Source organism: Gambusia affinis, linkage group LG09 (assembly GCF_019740435.1).
Source record: "Gambusia affinis linkage group LG09, SWU_Gaff_1.0, whole genome shotgun sequence".
NCBI lineage: Eukaryota > Metazoa > Chordata > Actinopteri > Cyprinodontiformes > Poeciliidae > Gambusia > Gambusia affinis.
The window spans coordinates 12,677,075-12,691,073 of record NC_057876.1 but is presented as its reverse complement, the minus strand read 5'-3'; the positions used below and the strand labels follow the sequence as shown (position 1 = coordinate 12,691,073).

Sequence of the window (13,999 nt, the reverse complement as noted above, 5' to 3'; positions counted from 1 at the left end):
AGGGCAGTGATTTTATTTCTTTGCAGAAACATCATCATCCATTTTATTTATGGTTTCAGTTGGGTGTGTGTGTGTTTTATTTCCTTTTTATTTGTTATGCCAGCGTTGGTTTGTGAGTTTTTGTTCACTGTGCGACTCCTCTCCTCAGGGTCCTCCGACCTACAGCACATACGCAGGTCTGCACAGTAATCAGATCGCTGTCAAGGTTTGTTACTCCCACTGTAATGTTCCATAATCCTCCCAGCAGCCACCTCTCCCCGCCTGCTGCACATCTGTCACTATCTCTGCAGAGAGAAGATCGCATCGCTCCTCTTCTCAGCTTTTTCCTCTGCAGTCTGCTGGAGTTTGTCTCCTCGGTTTTCTCCTACAGCGGCCCTCTCCTTTGCGCCTGGACTCCCAGTTTAACACAAATTTCCAATTTTCTCTGCTCATTTATCTCGTTTTCTCTCTTCTCTCTCTTTCTCCTTTCCCTTATCCTCAACTGCACATCTGTTGCACCTCAGATGGTTTTCCCCCGATATGATCACAGCTTTCTCGCTGGAGAGCAGTCCAGCAGCTTTCAGAGACGCTTTCTGAAGGTAGACCTCTACTAAAAGGCATGTGCTTCCTCTTTTAACTCTTTAACCGGCCTCTCGTTTGCATGCTCTAATTCAATCATTTCTGTTCTTTTCGCTATTTTTGGTTCTGTTATGTGTAAGAAGTTCATGTTGGTTTGATTTTTGTCACCCTTTGATTGTGCTGTTTTTTTTTATTATTATCATTATTTTAACCATATGAAGCAAAGGTTTTTTTTTAATTATTTTTAGAGCAACTGGGATGATTAGGAACACACTTTAAAGGTTCTCAAGAAAAAGCATGTTTATTTTTAAAAGAATAAATACGTTTTAATTGTCTAAATTTGATGAAAGCGTTGTCAGTTCTTAAAAAACTATCAGAATGCACATTTATCTGAAAGATCTAAAAGGCTAATTTTCTTTTTGTTTTGCTGGTCAGCTTCAAAATGAACAGACAAAATAATCACTGACAAAATACATTTTTCCAATTTGCATGACTTGAATCACCACTTGATTTGCCTCAACAAAGCAAACCATAATGCTCCAGATGGGTGCAGAGAAAGTGTCTCCACTATAATTTTCAGAAACCTTAGGAACATTGATGGTTTTCTGTTCTCAACACAAATGGAAAATATGCATCAGATGGGGCTGTCAAAATGTTTTTTATTTGGAATAACACAGTAAACAAATTAATTTTTTGACAAACAAGACTGTTTCTTTTAAGCTTACTATGAAAATAAACCCAAAAATATAAATCAGATCAACCTGGATTTTTCTTTGTGTGGCAAATTATCCATTTGACTCGAAGAAGAACCCGACTCATTCTTCCTGTAAGATCACAATCAAAGTTTGATTCTCTCAAAAGAAGTCAACAAAGATTTTTTTCTTTGTCGATTTGATTTAACAATTAGATCTTGTTTTTCTAATCTGGATTTTTATCCAAAGTAACAAAGTAGAAGGCAAACTTTGCAGTTCTTCCCACTTCTGCAATGCTCACTAGTTAGTTTGCAAAAAAAAAAAATGTTTTTTGCTGTTTGTGTTTTCTCTCTTTGTGCAGCAGAGACTCTACATAAATTCAATTAAATGAAAGATTAATATTGTAAATAAAATTGTAAGGTTAGCTGGAGTGAGAACCCACCTTTTGTTTATGTTGTTGAAACTTTCACTGACAAAATGACAACAATGTATTAAAAGTAGAAAAATCTCAATTTTAGGGAAATAAATAAAATTATTCAATGTGAGATTATTCTGCCATGACATACGTTGACTTTATTTTAGAGCATATTACGCATCTTTGCTGTGGGTGCCATTTTATAGAATAAAGCCTCACCTACCTAAAGACATGTTGTCAGGTGATGATCTGTGTCTGCTGCCACCACCTGGCCAAACATGTTTTATGCTCCTCTGAGTATTTTTAAATTATTGCTTGAGATAAAGTGCATTTCTAAATTGTTTTCGTCATCATTCTCCACACTTTGCTTTGCTTGCATCTAAAAATGACTGAAAGTTGTGTTGAATCACAAACATAGCTTCTCTAATATCCACTCTTCTTTTATATTATTGTTACTTTCAACAGGGTGATCAAGGCCAAGCTGGACCCGCGGGGCCTCCTGGTCCTCCTGGGCCTCCTGGCGCCCGTGGGCCCCCAGGAAACACCGGGAAGGACGGGCCTGGTGGAGAGCCGGTAAGGGCATCCCAAGTGTGCAGGAAGCTCCTTTTTACTCCGAGTTGCACTGCTCTTCCATCACTCTGCTCACATCTGACTAAGGTTGCACCACAAACACCAAGCTTTGTGTGAGTCTGTCACTTGGGTAAGGGTCTTCTCTGTAAAAAGCACTGAACCCCAAACCTCATTCTTCAGAGTTAGCCAGTGAGCTGTGGTTTACCTAGAAGAAGAAAAAAAATCCCAAAATAGCAACTCTCCTTCAAGCCTCATCTGTTTTGCATAAGTCAGCAGCCGCAAAGTTCTCCAAAACACGGTGCTTTCTCCCACCACGGTGTTGCCGTCCACACTGAAACAGATATGGTGCTGCGGTGAGTTCATGGGCAGTTCGCTGGCCGCGGGAAACAATAGTGCACTCCTCGTCTGAGGCATTTTCTGTTGCTCAGAATTAAGTTTTTACCCCACAGCGTTCCACTGATCCACTGTGGCAGCATCAAGCTGTGGTTCCTGAATTTGAGGGGAGAAAGTTTCAGTTTTTTCTGTTTATCTGCTTGAAGGAATAATAGCCGCATTACTCTCATCTGGTGCTGGACTGCGATGGATTTTACGTGAAATATGTTGGTTTTGACGTGGGTGAGTTGAGAACACACGCTGAAGCAACCGCAGAGAGCAGTCGGATCAGCTCAAAAAGTGACAAAAACCAGACGGGCCGAACAAAAAGGGGGCCGTCGTGTAACCTAGTTGACGGCAAATGGTCTTTTCAAGTTGATTAAAGGCGTTGCGAAACCCAAAACAGCAAAACAAAGTGGTGCTGAGAGCTGCTCCATGTTGTGGACAGATGTTTCAGCGGACTGAGCAGGAGAAAGTGAGGAAGCCCGCCAACATGGGTGTCCTCTAACACCTGATGCTTGCAAAAGTATTCATATCCATAGAAACCCATTTATTTTGCACCCTGTAATTTGGTGCCAAGACAGACTATTGCAAATTTGTAAAGAGAAAACATTTTTTATTCATTTACATTAGTAACAAATAGATCATTTGTAATCACACAATACTTTCGACCCAGCTTCTGATTCTCCATTAGACGTCGGCTTCAACCACTGCATCGTATGTCCTGCTGGAAGAGGAACCTTCATCTCAGCTTCCGGTCTTTTATGGCCTCTTAAGAGGTTTTTTCAAGGGTTGCACTGAAATTACTACAACAATCACAACAACTTGTTTATGCTTCTGAAGAAAAGAAAACCCCACAGCATGATTCGACTACCTCCAGGTCACATAATTGGAATCGAATATTAAGGCTACTTGTTTTTAGCATACTTCTCATTTTAAATGTAGACCAAAAAGTTTCATTTTGGCCTTTTCTTACTAGAGTGCGTTCCTCATTGTTTGTTGCATATTTCTTGTCACTTTCTTTCAACAGCTTAACAGCTGAGCTATGGATCTCTGTAGCTCCTGTAGGGTGAACTCTTGGCTTTTCCTCTGCTTTTGATATTGTTTTATAGTCTTACGTCGCACCAAACTTCCCCACAGCCTCACCCCTGAGCTGTCTGGAAAACTGTGGAAAAACAAGACACTGTAGAAAGGAGTTTCGGTTTAATATGGGAATCAATTTCACAGCTTTCGAATTTGAAAAATGTAAGATTTGCTTTAGCGGCTTAATTCAAAGCCTACATAAATTTCGGTCTCCATAATCACAAATGCATCTGACATCTGAACCGGGCTCTGTTCTGTACTCAAGATAAAAAGCGCTGCTAAAAATTATTTGCAACGGCGATTTGTTTCCCGCTGCTGTGCAGGACAGATCAAACGATGGGGCCGAGGCAAGAGGGGTGGGAAGAGAAGTTAAAAGACGGCAGGAGGATGGGAACAAAACCGGACCACAGAGCAGCTCAGTGCATCAGGATGACAGCTTGTATGTGCAGACAGAGCGCAAGAAGAGGAAAAACACCTGGGAAACGTCTTAGTAGCCCCTACAAAATATTGTAAAATATGAGCGCTAAATGGAAAGTTAATACACTCCGATGTATATGCATTCATGTGAGTGCACTGAGAGATCAAGTAAACACCACTCCTTGATTGGCGTGTGTGGGCGTGTGTGTGTGTGTGTGGCGCGTGCAAGAACGGGTTTTAGCGCAGATTTCCTCGAAGTTTCCTTTGTAACAGATGACTTCATAGCAGCCATTTAGCCGTCCACCTGGTCCCCGCAAACAGCCGATAAGTCTGTTTACCTAAACGAGCCAAATCACTGATAGACCGATGGAGAAAGACACGGAAGCTGACATGAAATGTGTGTGTTTGATGTTTGGAGCCGCAGCTCATTGCATCACATACAGACTCCAGGGTTTCAAATTCAATTGTTGTGCTTGCTAAAGAGGAAATATAAAGGAGTTTTTCCTGGATTAAAAAGTTGAGTAAATGAAGAAATCACTGACAGTATGAAAAGCTAGAAAAAAAAAACCAATCACTTCATTATGGGAAGGAAGGAATGTCCTTATTCTGAGTATCAAAGAGTTCACTAATTTACTCCTTTTGACATATTTAATCCCTTTACTTGCTTTTTACTGTCACTGATCTCTGCCTTTATCTATCAGTACCATAAAAACTAGATATTTCAATCTATCACAGTGTGTGACAGTTTCTGAGAGACATTTACATGCACTTATCATGGCATGGATGTTATAGTAATTAGGACTTTTAATGATTTGCTTGAACTTCTTTTAAGAGTTCAATGAATATGCAGCAAACAGCTGTGAAGAATTTCAAACCTAGAACACTAGTCAGCAGTGCAGCAAAAATCGTTCACACAAGTTCAAGAATACACACACCCTGACTGACACTTGGTTGAATGTTTCAATAAGATGCAGTTATAGCCAGGAATGAGGCAGGAAGCTTAGTCACTTTTCTCATCGGAGTCGGTGGAAATTAGTTTAATTGGTTCGAACTGAGAATAGTGGTAACACTGTTCCTGACACTTTCTGCTAGCCAGCTTTATCTGCTTTAAAACAAACTTTGATGTGTTTCTTCTTCTTTTTTTTCTTTTTTTTACTTTTATTGACTTCAAGTTACGTCCAAGTTTTAATTGTCTTGCTCCTGATTTGAGGTGAAATGGAAGGCTTGCTTTCCAAGCACTTCATACAATATGCAGGATTTTGTGTGGATTAGAGACATAAATTATACATTAAATCCTGCTCCAATCAAGAGCAGTTCAAATAGGTCAATAAAAGCTTAAATCTTCTCTGACATTCAAGTCATTTTTGAGTGCAAATATACCTCTGACATAGCTGGATCCTGTGTAGGACTTCCTTTAAGGCCTTAGTCAACACTGACATCTAGTGGCCAAACTCTTGAAGTATTGTCATTGCTTTCCTCACGGAGTTTTCCCTCTGTTTCCTCCTCAGGGTTTGCCAGGTCGCGATGGTGTTGAGGTGAGGGTCCATAATTTTTATGTTCCCAAAAGTCAGAACTGACATCTATTTTTTCTTTATCTGGTTTATTTATTTGTTTATATTTTTACTTCAGGGACCGCAGGGACCGCCTGGGAAACCGGTAAAGTTTAAGAATCAATAATCCACCTGGAACTCCTATGACTTATTCTCACTGCTAAACTTTTCACTCTTTACATTCATTAAAATCTACTGACTGGCAGGGAGAAGACGGAGAGCCTGGCTATCCAGGAGTGCAGGGCCCTCCAGGGCAGAGGGTATAATTAGCTATTCACATAGTTAGTATTGCAATTTTTGACACGTTCTTAACACATTAATTATGGTTCTTTATGTAATTCCCCAGGGGGAGCCAGGTATGGGAGAGAAAGGAGAGAGAGGCATGGATGGAGTCCCAGGATTAAAGGTAAAATTAATCTGAAGTGGTCTTACTGCAAAGCTTATTACTTGAGAACAATTCATGTAACATTCACAGTTGTGATGCATGGTATGTCATTTGACGTGACATTTGCTTCTCACACAGGGTGATAAAGGAGAAGCAGGAGAACAAGGTCCACAGGGACCTATGGTGTGTTTTCATTTACAACATAAATCCTCCATATTTACTCTGTTTTTTTTTTTGTTGCCAGGTATGTAAATGATATGCATTTCTCATTTCAAACTCCTGCTGCAGGGTTATCCTGGTGAAAAGGGCGCTGCCGGCTCCTCAGATATTGTCGATTTCAACGGAAAGCTCCTAGATGCTTTCCAGGTGAGTTTAATCTTCTAAACTTAGCACTGAATCCCACAATAGGGTTCAGGGAAACCTAAGCTTATGTGAAAGTCTTTGTAGTAGGAAATAAATCTTGAGTATTTCATCCAGAGACCTCTAAAGTGAACTGCCTTACTGTCTCTTCTTGACAGGCCATCAAAACCATCAGTGTTTCGGTAATCCGCTGCTGTTGCTGCATGGTTTTTGGTGGCGTGACGAGTCACTAACACCACTATACGGTGCTTGCATCAGTCCAGACCCTGTGCGTTTCCACCCCCAGCCCCTCACATCACACCTGCCTCAACAGTCGTTTCTGTGTGTATATTGTGTCCAGATTTGCGACATCAGATGTATTAGATGTCACTGCACGGGCCACATCTGAAGAGACTCTCTGAATGCCGGGTTTCTGTTGCCTTCTGGTGCTTTGCGTTCTCGTTTTGGATGCAACACGCAGCCGCAGTTAATGCATCGCAGCTGTGTTGTTTCATCAGATAACATGTAGCCTGAAGACATTCGTTTTAACCATGCAGAACAATCTAAAGGGCTCGTTGCAACGTTTTGAGTTGTGTGAATGTTACTAGAGGGCAGCATGGTGTGCTTTCTCTGGTATTGGCATTTTCCCATACAATGCTTTTCAAGTGTCTTCATATTCCCTGAATTTTTTGTCTTGTTACAACCGCAAGCTTTATGTATTTCATTATGTTGCAGATCAACAGTGTTGTCTGCAGCCGTGAAGTAAAAGGATACAAGATTAGTTTTTTCTTTTTTTCTTTTTACATGTAAAAATCTGTTTGACCCCACTGAGTCAGTATGATGTATAAGTGGAAACACCTTCCGTTGCAATCACAGCCTGAATCTGTCGGCTTTGTGCATCGAGAAGCTGAAATCTGTGCTTTTTTTTGTTTCTCCTAAATAGTCCTGACCAGATGCAAAGCGTTTATGAACGTCTATTTCCATTTCTTGCCTTTTCTTGCTTTGTGTTTACCTTTGTCCTGTGAAGGTGACACACCTGTCTCAAGTCGTTTAAACCCTCTAACCAGATCACCTGTTCCTGCCAAAGAAAACAGACCCACAGTATGACACTTCCACTTCCATGTGTCTTCTTGCGGATGGTGTGGAATTGTTTATGTGTGTTGAGACACTAAACTATCTCTAGGAAAAAACATCTGTAATTTTGGTCTCATCTGACCATTACATGTTCTTCTTCTTCTATTTATTTTGTGCTAATGACACAAAGTAAGCAGTTATAGCATGATGCCTCCGCCACCATGTTTCAGTGATCTGCAGTGTTAATTTTTTACTGTCTCCCTAGTGCTTAGTCTTCGTGATGCTTCGTGTTCACTAATGTGAATCTCCCAAACCTTCACAGACCAGCTGGATGCATGTTGATAGTAAAGTGTAGACAAGGAAATTTTACCTACCAAGTAGGAAACTTGAGTTGCTTGTATTAAATCATATTAAAACACACACACTTTTCAAATTTTTATTTCTAAAAAAAAAAAAAAATAATTAAACCAAGTTCTACTTTGTGTTGGTTTTTCACATTAAAAATTTGAATGAAATACATAGGTCATAAAAAAGTGCTCTATGTAAACCCTTGCTGAAAAGAGCAGAAAATTGTGATTAACAATAAGAAGGGCAACTCTACACTGCCTATATCCACTTGATCTCCATCCTGCCTCGTACTGGGGAATACATGCTACTGAAAGATGGCTATCTGCTCTGTGGTTTTTGCATTTGATTAAAAACTTGTATGAGCCAATTCCCTTTGGATCCTGATCTCAAACCAAGTCGCAGCCCAACAGCCTCAGATAGTTTCAAAGCAGATGGTAGAAACACAAAATAAAGATCTTATCAGAAACCTCTCGTCAAAGAGGTTCAGTCTGCACAAAGTCGGCTCACTGGGCCTCTGGCGGACAATCCGAATGCTCATAATTCACTCATCGGCTACCCATGTTGCATTTGTTCCATTCACTTGTTTGTGTGAGGAGCGGGTTCTCGTGTTTCATTTGTGTTGATGAATTTGGTGTAAAGTAATGCCATAATGTTACTGGTTAGTCTCTGGTCTTCAATCTGCAGCTCTTTATATGATTGGTTGCATGAGCAGAGCTCACTAACCTCTCATGAAATACTGCAGATCAAATAGTGTCACGTAAACATCTCTGGTTTCCAAGGATTTCTCTGAGAGTCCAAAATGGAAAAGGAGTAACACAGATCAGGGACGCAGCATGTTTTTTTTATTATTATTATTATTATTATTATTATTATTATTATTATTATTATTATTATTATTATTATTATTATTATTATTATTATTAGAACAGAGTAACAAGTGTATGACTACAGAAGCAGAGATTAAGGAGTGTGATTGAAGAGGCCTGCTACACACAGCAGACAACACTGAGAGAATGTGGCAATCATGTGCGTGCTAATTCTCATCCAGTGTTACATAAAGTCCAGTGAATGCTTGGCTTCCCCTGTCTTTGCCTCAGTTTGCATCAAAACAGTCAACAGCATGAAAAATTATCCCAGATTGTTGTGTTTTACAATCTCTGCTGGATGAAATGGCTTCAAGTTGTTCGCAATCAGCAGAGGATTTGTTTACTCCCCTATTTACAAGGAAAGCAATTATTTATTTATATAAATAAAAATATATATATATATATATATTTCCTCCCTCAGAGATGTGACTCTCTTCAAATCAGGACTCTCTTCAATGGACTTTGATCAATGTTCTCTGTAAATAAGGGAGAGAGAGAGAGAAATATAAATATTTCTCAATATATATATATATATATATATATATATATATATATATATATATATATATATATATATATATATATATATATATATATATTGAGAAAGAGCTTTTTTATTGCCACATTTCCAACACTTCATTGACCTCCGTTTTGTCCAGGAGGTTTTTGACCTTAAGAGATTAGGAGACTGCTGTAAAATATCATTATCCTACCAACTGAGTCACTTAACATTTTTCAGTAAGATTGTTTAAATACTGCTATTGCTAACAGGGTCACAGGATGTTAGTATTGTCTCTACAGAAGCTGAGCTGCATTCTCTCCACTTGTTTGAATGCAGCAAAAAAGGTTGTTGCAACTTTAAACTTGATTAATGTGAAGTAAAAATTAAACGCATCCCATCTGTCTGTCTGTCTCTCTCTCTCTCTCTCTCTTTCTAGGGCCCACCTGGACCACCAGGACCTCCTGGCGCTCCAGGGGAAAAGGTAAGTGAAGATGAAATTCTCATATGTTATAATGTAAATATATCAGTATTTTCTCTGAGAACTGGATGCTTCTGTGTTAAAAAGCGTCACCTGAAGAATGTCTGAGAGATTCTGAAGTCAAGATGTGGGATGCTGAAAGAGTTCTAGCAAAGCTTTATGAATCATGAAATTAAAGCCATAAGAGCTTTGTCAAAATATCATTTTGAGAGTGTGCATAATTCTGCACTTCATGTTTGTTTTTTCAGTGGAATTGCACCAAACCTAAAATGTGTTTTAACAGGGATCTGGGCACTTTCTAAGATCCACTTTAAATATTTGTTCATAAATGAGGCCCCTTAAATTCACTAAATAACCAACATTTGTGTCTCTTTTTCCTGAATTAGGGAGAGCTTGGATTGCCTGGGCCTGCAGGAGTAGATGGAGAAAAGGTACAAACTACACACATGCGGATTGGATGTTTTCAGGAATTATCTACGTTTTAGAGTCAGCGTATGCAGTAATGTTAAAAGATTTAAAGTGGAATTATGTTTGGTGCCACGACCTTCAGGGATCCAGAGGTGATTCGGGTGAAACGGGACCTCCTGGTGAGAGAGGAGAGAAAGGAGAGATGGGTCTGTCTGGACCTTCTGTAAGTCGTGACAGAAACAAACTTTTATTTTTTTTCCTTAAAGAAGGTTTCAAATGGTGAAAAGGTTTCATATGCTGGGAAAAGTGAAAATAACTGTTGCCTCTGTATGGATCAGGGGATGGACGGACATAAGGGGGAGAAAGGAGACTGCCGACTGGATGACAATCTGGTTAGTTTTTAACACTAACATAGACACATTGATGTTTGAGTCAGATTAACACAGACATGAATTCAACTAATAGTTTTAAGCAATTAGTTTTCTTGCTTTATATATTCTAGTAAGTTTAAAAATAACATTGAGTTTAAATACCTTAAATAGTCTCAAAAATATTAACTCCTTCTGATTTTTGTTCCCCACATTTTGTCACTTTGTGTCCCCCAACCCTCAGTATATTTTATGTTATTTGATAGACCAACACAAAGTAGAGAACATTTTTAAAGTGGGACGGAAAATAGTTTTAAAGGTATGTTGCAGTAAAAAAAAAAAAAAGAAAGAAAGAAAACTGACATAAAGTAGTGTTCAACCCAAGCAAGTCATCTCAATACTTTTTCCATTCTTCTTTCCAAAAAAGCTCAAACGCAGTCAGACTGGATGGAGAAATTCTGCAAGCAGCAAATTTTAAGTCTTTTCATGGATTCTCATTTAGATTCAGTCTGTACTGGGCCATTCAAACACTTGAATGTTCTAAGACCAATCATTGGCAGCCTCTAACAGTTTGGGGTTTTTTTTCAAAGGCTTGTCCTGTTTTTAGCGCCACCTCATCTCCTCATCAGCTTTTTGTTTTTGCCATGGAAACAAAAATGCTGTTTGGTGCTGTGTTACATCAGAGCTACAATTCAAAAATTCAAATCACATCTGCTCTTGACATAAACATTAACAATCCCTCCCTCCTTTCTCACTTCTTTCCTCATCAGATTCAGATGATCTCTCAGCCGGGCCCTCCTGGTCCTCCCGGCCCTCCAGGAATACCCGGGTCCCCAGGATCCATGGTGAGTGTTTACATCCACACCCCAGTCCAGCACTTGGATTCCTGTAGGCACGGATGCTGACGTTGTGCAATGTTTTTTCAGGGTCTGCATGGTATGCCCGGTCCTAAGGTAAGCCTGGGATGCCTGTGTGTTTTGTGGTGGAACGGAGGCTGAGCAAACATGCTGGGATCTTAACCGCTGTGCTGTCACAACGCAGGGCGAACCAGGAGCTGGGATCAAGGGAGAGAAAGGGGAGCACGGGTCTCCTGGATACAAAGTAAATGACATATTTGCCAATATTCATACAATTAAGTCGCTTGTATCACGCAGCACCGGTTGTTTACTTTCATCTGCAGGGGCTGGACGGCCACCAGGGCCCACCTGGGGCTCCCGGGTTAGTGGGCCTTCCAGGTGCAAAGGGAGAAAAGGTAAATCAATAATAAGCTGCATTATAAGTTTTATAAACCTCATTTGATTTCTGTTAAAAATAACAAGTGCAATTTTCAAATGTGTGTCCGCAGGGCCGACCAGGGGAGCCGGGACTAGATGTGAGTTTGTCGAAGTGAATTTAGTTGATGGTTCTTTTTACCTCGACTCAAACGTCTGTTGAAGCTTCTCATCTTTTCTTCATTCAGGGTTTTCCGGGTCTGAGAGGAGACAAAGGTGAACGAGGAGAAAAAGGAGACAAGGTTAGTTTAGATTGTGAAGACACAGACATATTTAGTAAAACATAGATGTAGCTCACCTTTAAATTTGGAACATTTACTGAGAAGCAGAGAAATCCCTCAAAAAGAAATAGCTCTTTCTAGCTAAATTACAGTTGCCATAATTATTTCTTGTCCTAATAATGTCTTTACATTAAATGCAACTGATGTATTTAGTAAAAATAAAAAATAAAAATAAAAAACATTGGGAAAAATATTTCCTGTTCTATTACCACACATAAATAAAACCATGAAGTTTTCCAAATGCTTCTGGGATTTTAACTGGAAGCGTTTCCTTGGGTCAGATGATACCAGGTTGAGGTTCTTTAACAAATCTCCAGGTGGGTTTGGCCTCAAACAAAGGATGAATATGTGGAAAAGCACCTTGTTGCACCTTTTAAGTTTGGTGGAGGATCTGTAATGCTGTGGGCCTGTTTGTTTTTTTTTTGTTTTTTTTTGTTTTTCAAAGAAACCTGGATAAATGCACCCTTGTTATAAATCATCACATCACAACCTATTTCAGAATCCAGAAGTTGCCATTGGCTGTTCCCCTTTTGAAAAGCTACCCCAAACTTTCTCCCCACTAAATAAATTTACTGAAATAGAAGTTTTTCTATTATTTTTAGTAACTAATGTAATATTTTGTTACATCAGTGCTATAATTCCATCTTATAACCTATTCAGCTTAGTTTGTTTCTCGTTATGTGGGTCTGACTTCTGGCTTCTTCATGCCTCAGGGTGACAGAGGGACGGTTGGGAAGAGAGGTCTGAAGGGTAACAAGGGAGAACAAGGTCCTCCAGGACTGGACCAACCCTGTCCTGTGGTATGTCCTCATCATGGATACACACACACACACACCCACACACACACACACACACACACACACACACATGCTCTGTGATACCTAATATTCTCTCAATCTCCTCTATTCTTCTTTAAAGACCTTTTGTGTTTTCTGTATCCCGTGCTTCGCTCTCAGTATTTTTCCTATAATTTTCTCTGAGTTTCCTCCTTATGGCTGTAAATGTGTAACTGACATCCTCTCGCAGGGCTGTGATGAGAGTAAAGGTCACTCTGTGAAGGCAGGGCTTTCTTCTCCTGAAACTGCTCCTCTTCCTCCTTCTGGCCCTGAGGCCCCCTGTCCTGTGGTACAGTATCTTTCTCGCTTTACGCTGCCTCCTTATGTTCACTTACTTTTCATCTATCATGTTTTGTTTTATTTATTTTATTTTTTTCCTTTTTTTTTTTTTTCCTTTAGTCAAACTGTAACCTGCATAGTCCTATACCATCATAACCTCTATTCTCAGATATCTATTCTCAGATAGTAAATAGTTATGGTTTCAATATGCACTTACTTTATGTTGAGGTTAAGTACTCCACTATAAAACCTGACAGCAGCTAAAAGAGATGGGACTTTCTGATCATATCTATAACCGTGGGTAACACGAAGATGAATTATTCATTAAACATTCCTTGTCTGAACTTAAAAAGAAAGTAGACACCACAAAAATATGAATAAATATATATTATTGATTTAATGATTGTCGCATATGGATTTTTTTAAGCAAGAAATTATTTTTGAACATAGAATTGATTTCAAATAGAAAAAAAAATTAAATGCTGATTTTTTTTTTTTTTTTTTTTTTTTTCTATTTTAAATGCGATATTATGTTTCTGCACTAAAAAAATTTGTTTATTTCAGGGCTTTTTACACATTTTTACCAGGAACTATGGAAGGTGCTTTAGACTCTGATATTTATCAAAAATAACATTTTATGGGTGTTGCTGTGGTGGCGTAGGGGATAACGCAACCCACATTTGAAGGCCTTTAGTCCTCGACGCGGCCATCGCGAGTTCGATTCCTGGACCCGGCCGATGTTTGCCGCGCGTCTTCCCCTCTCTCTCCTTCCCCCCTTCCTGTCAGCCTACTGTTATATAAGGGACACTAGAGCACACAAAAAGACCCCCTGGTGGGGAAAAAAAAATAAAGTTTTATTTTGAGCTCAGTCCATTTAAGGTTAAAAAGATTTGCAGCACGATTACAG

The 13,999-nt window shown here is 39.4% G+C and overlaps 1 protein-coding gene across 9 annotated transcripts in view; it reads left to right on the top strand.

Annotated features, from left to right (window-relative positions):
- LOC122837411 (collagen alpha-1(XXIII) chain-like) overlaps window positions 1–13,999 on the top strand; it is a 146,940-nt gene that overhangs the window by 129,526 nt on the left and 3,415 nt on the right. For 4 of the 9 annotated variants that reach the window (XM_044127761.1, XM_044127757.1, XM_044127758.1 and 1 more), the window contains 21 exons: window positions 504–578; window positions 2,131–2,238; window positions 5,616–5,642; window positions 5,737–5,763; window positions 5,864–5,917; window positions 6,004–6,063; window positions 6,181–6,225; window positions 6,331–6,408; window positions 6,561–6,584; window positions 9,608–9,652; window positions 10,036–10,080; window positions 10,200–10,280; window positions 10,396–10,449; window positions 11,196–11,270; window positions 11,352–11,378; window positions 11,467–11,526; window positions 11,606–11,677; window positions 11,771–11,797; window positions 11,885–11,938; window positions 12,691–12,777; window positions 13,004–13,102. In XM_044127761.1, coding sequence (XP_043983696.1) covers window positions 504–578; window positions 2,131–2,238; window positions 5,616–5,642; window positions 5,737–5,763; window positions 5,864–5,917; window positions 6,004–6,063; window positions 6,181–6,225; window positions 6,331–6,408; window positions 6,561–6,584; window positions 9,608–9,652; window positions 10,036–10,080; window positions 10,200–10,280; window positions 10,396–10,449; window positions 11,196–11,270; window positions 11,352–11,378; window positions 11,467–11,526; window positions 11,606–11,677; window positions 11,771–11,797; window positions 11,885–11,938; window positions 12,691–12,777; window positions 13,004–13,102 — 1,224 coding nt within the window. Of the gene's footprint in view, window positions 1–148; window positions 206–503; window positions 579–2,130; window positions 2,239–5,615; window positions 5,643–5,736; window positions 5,764–5,863; window positions 5,918–6,003; window positions 6,064–6,180; window positions 6,226–6,330; window positions 6,409–6,560; window positions 6,585–9,607; window positions 9,653–10,035; window positions 10,081–10,199; window positions 10,281–10,395; window positions 10,450–11,195; window positions 11,271–11,351; window positions 11,379–11,466; window positions 11,527–11,605; window positions 11,678–11,770; window positions 11,798–11,884; window positions 11,939–12,690; window positions 12,778–13,003; window positions 13,103–13,999 lie in introns of all 9 variants that reach the window. The other 5 variants (XM_044127763.1, XM_044127765.1, XM_044127766.1 and 2 more) reach the window with 3 other exon arrangements.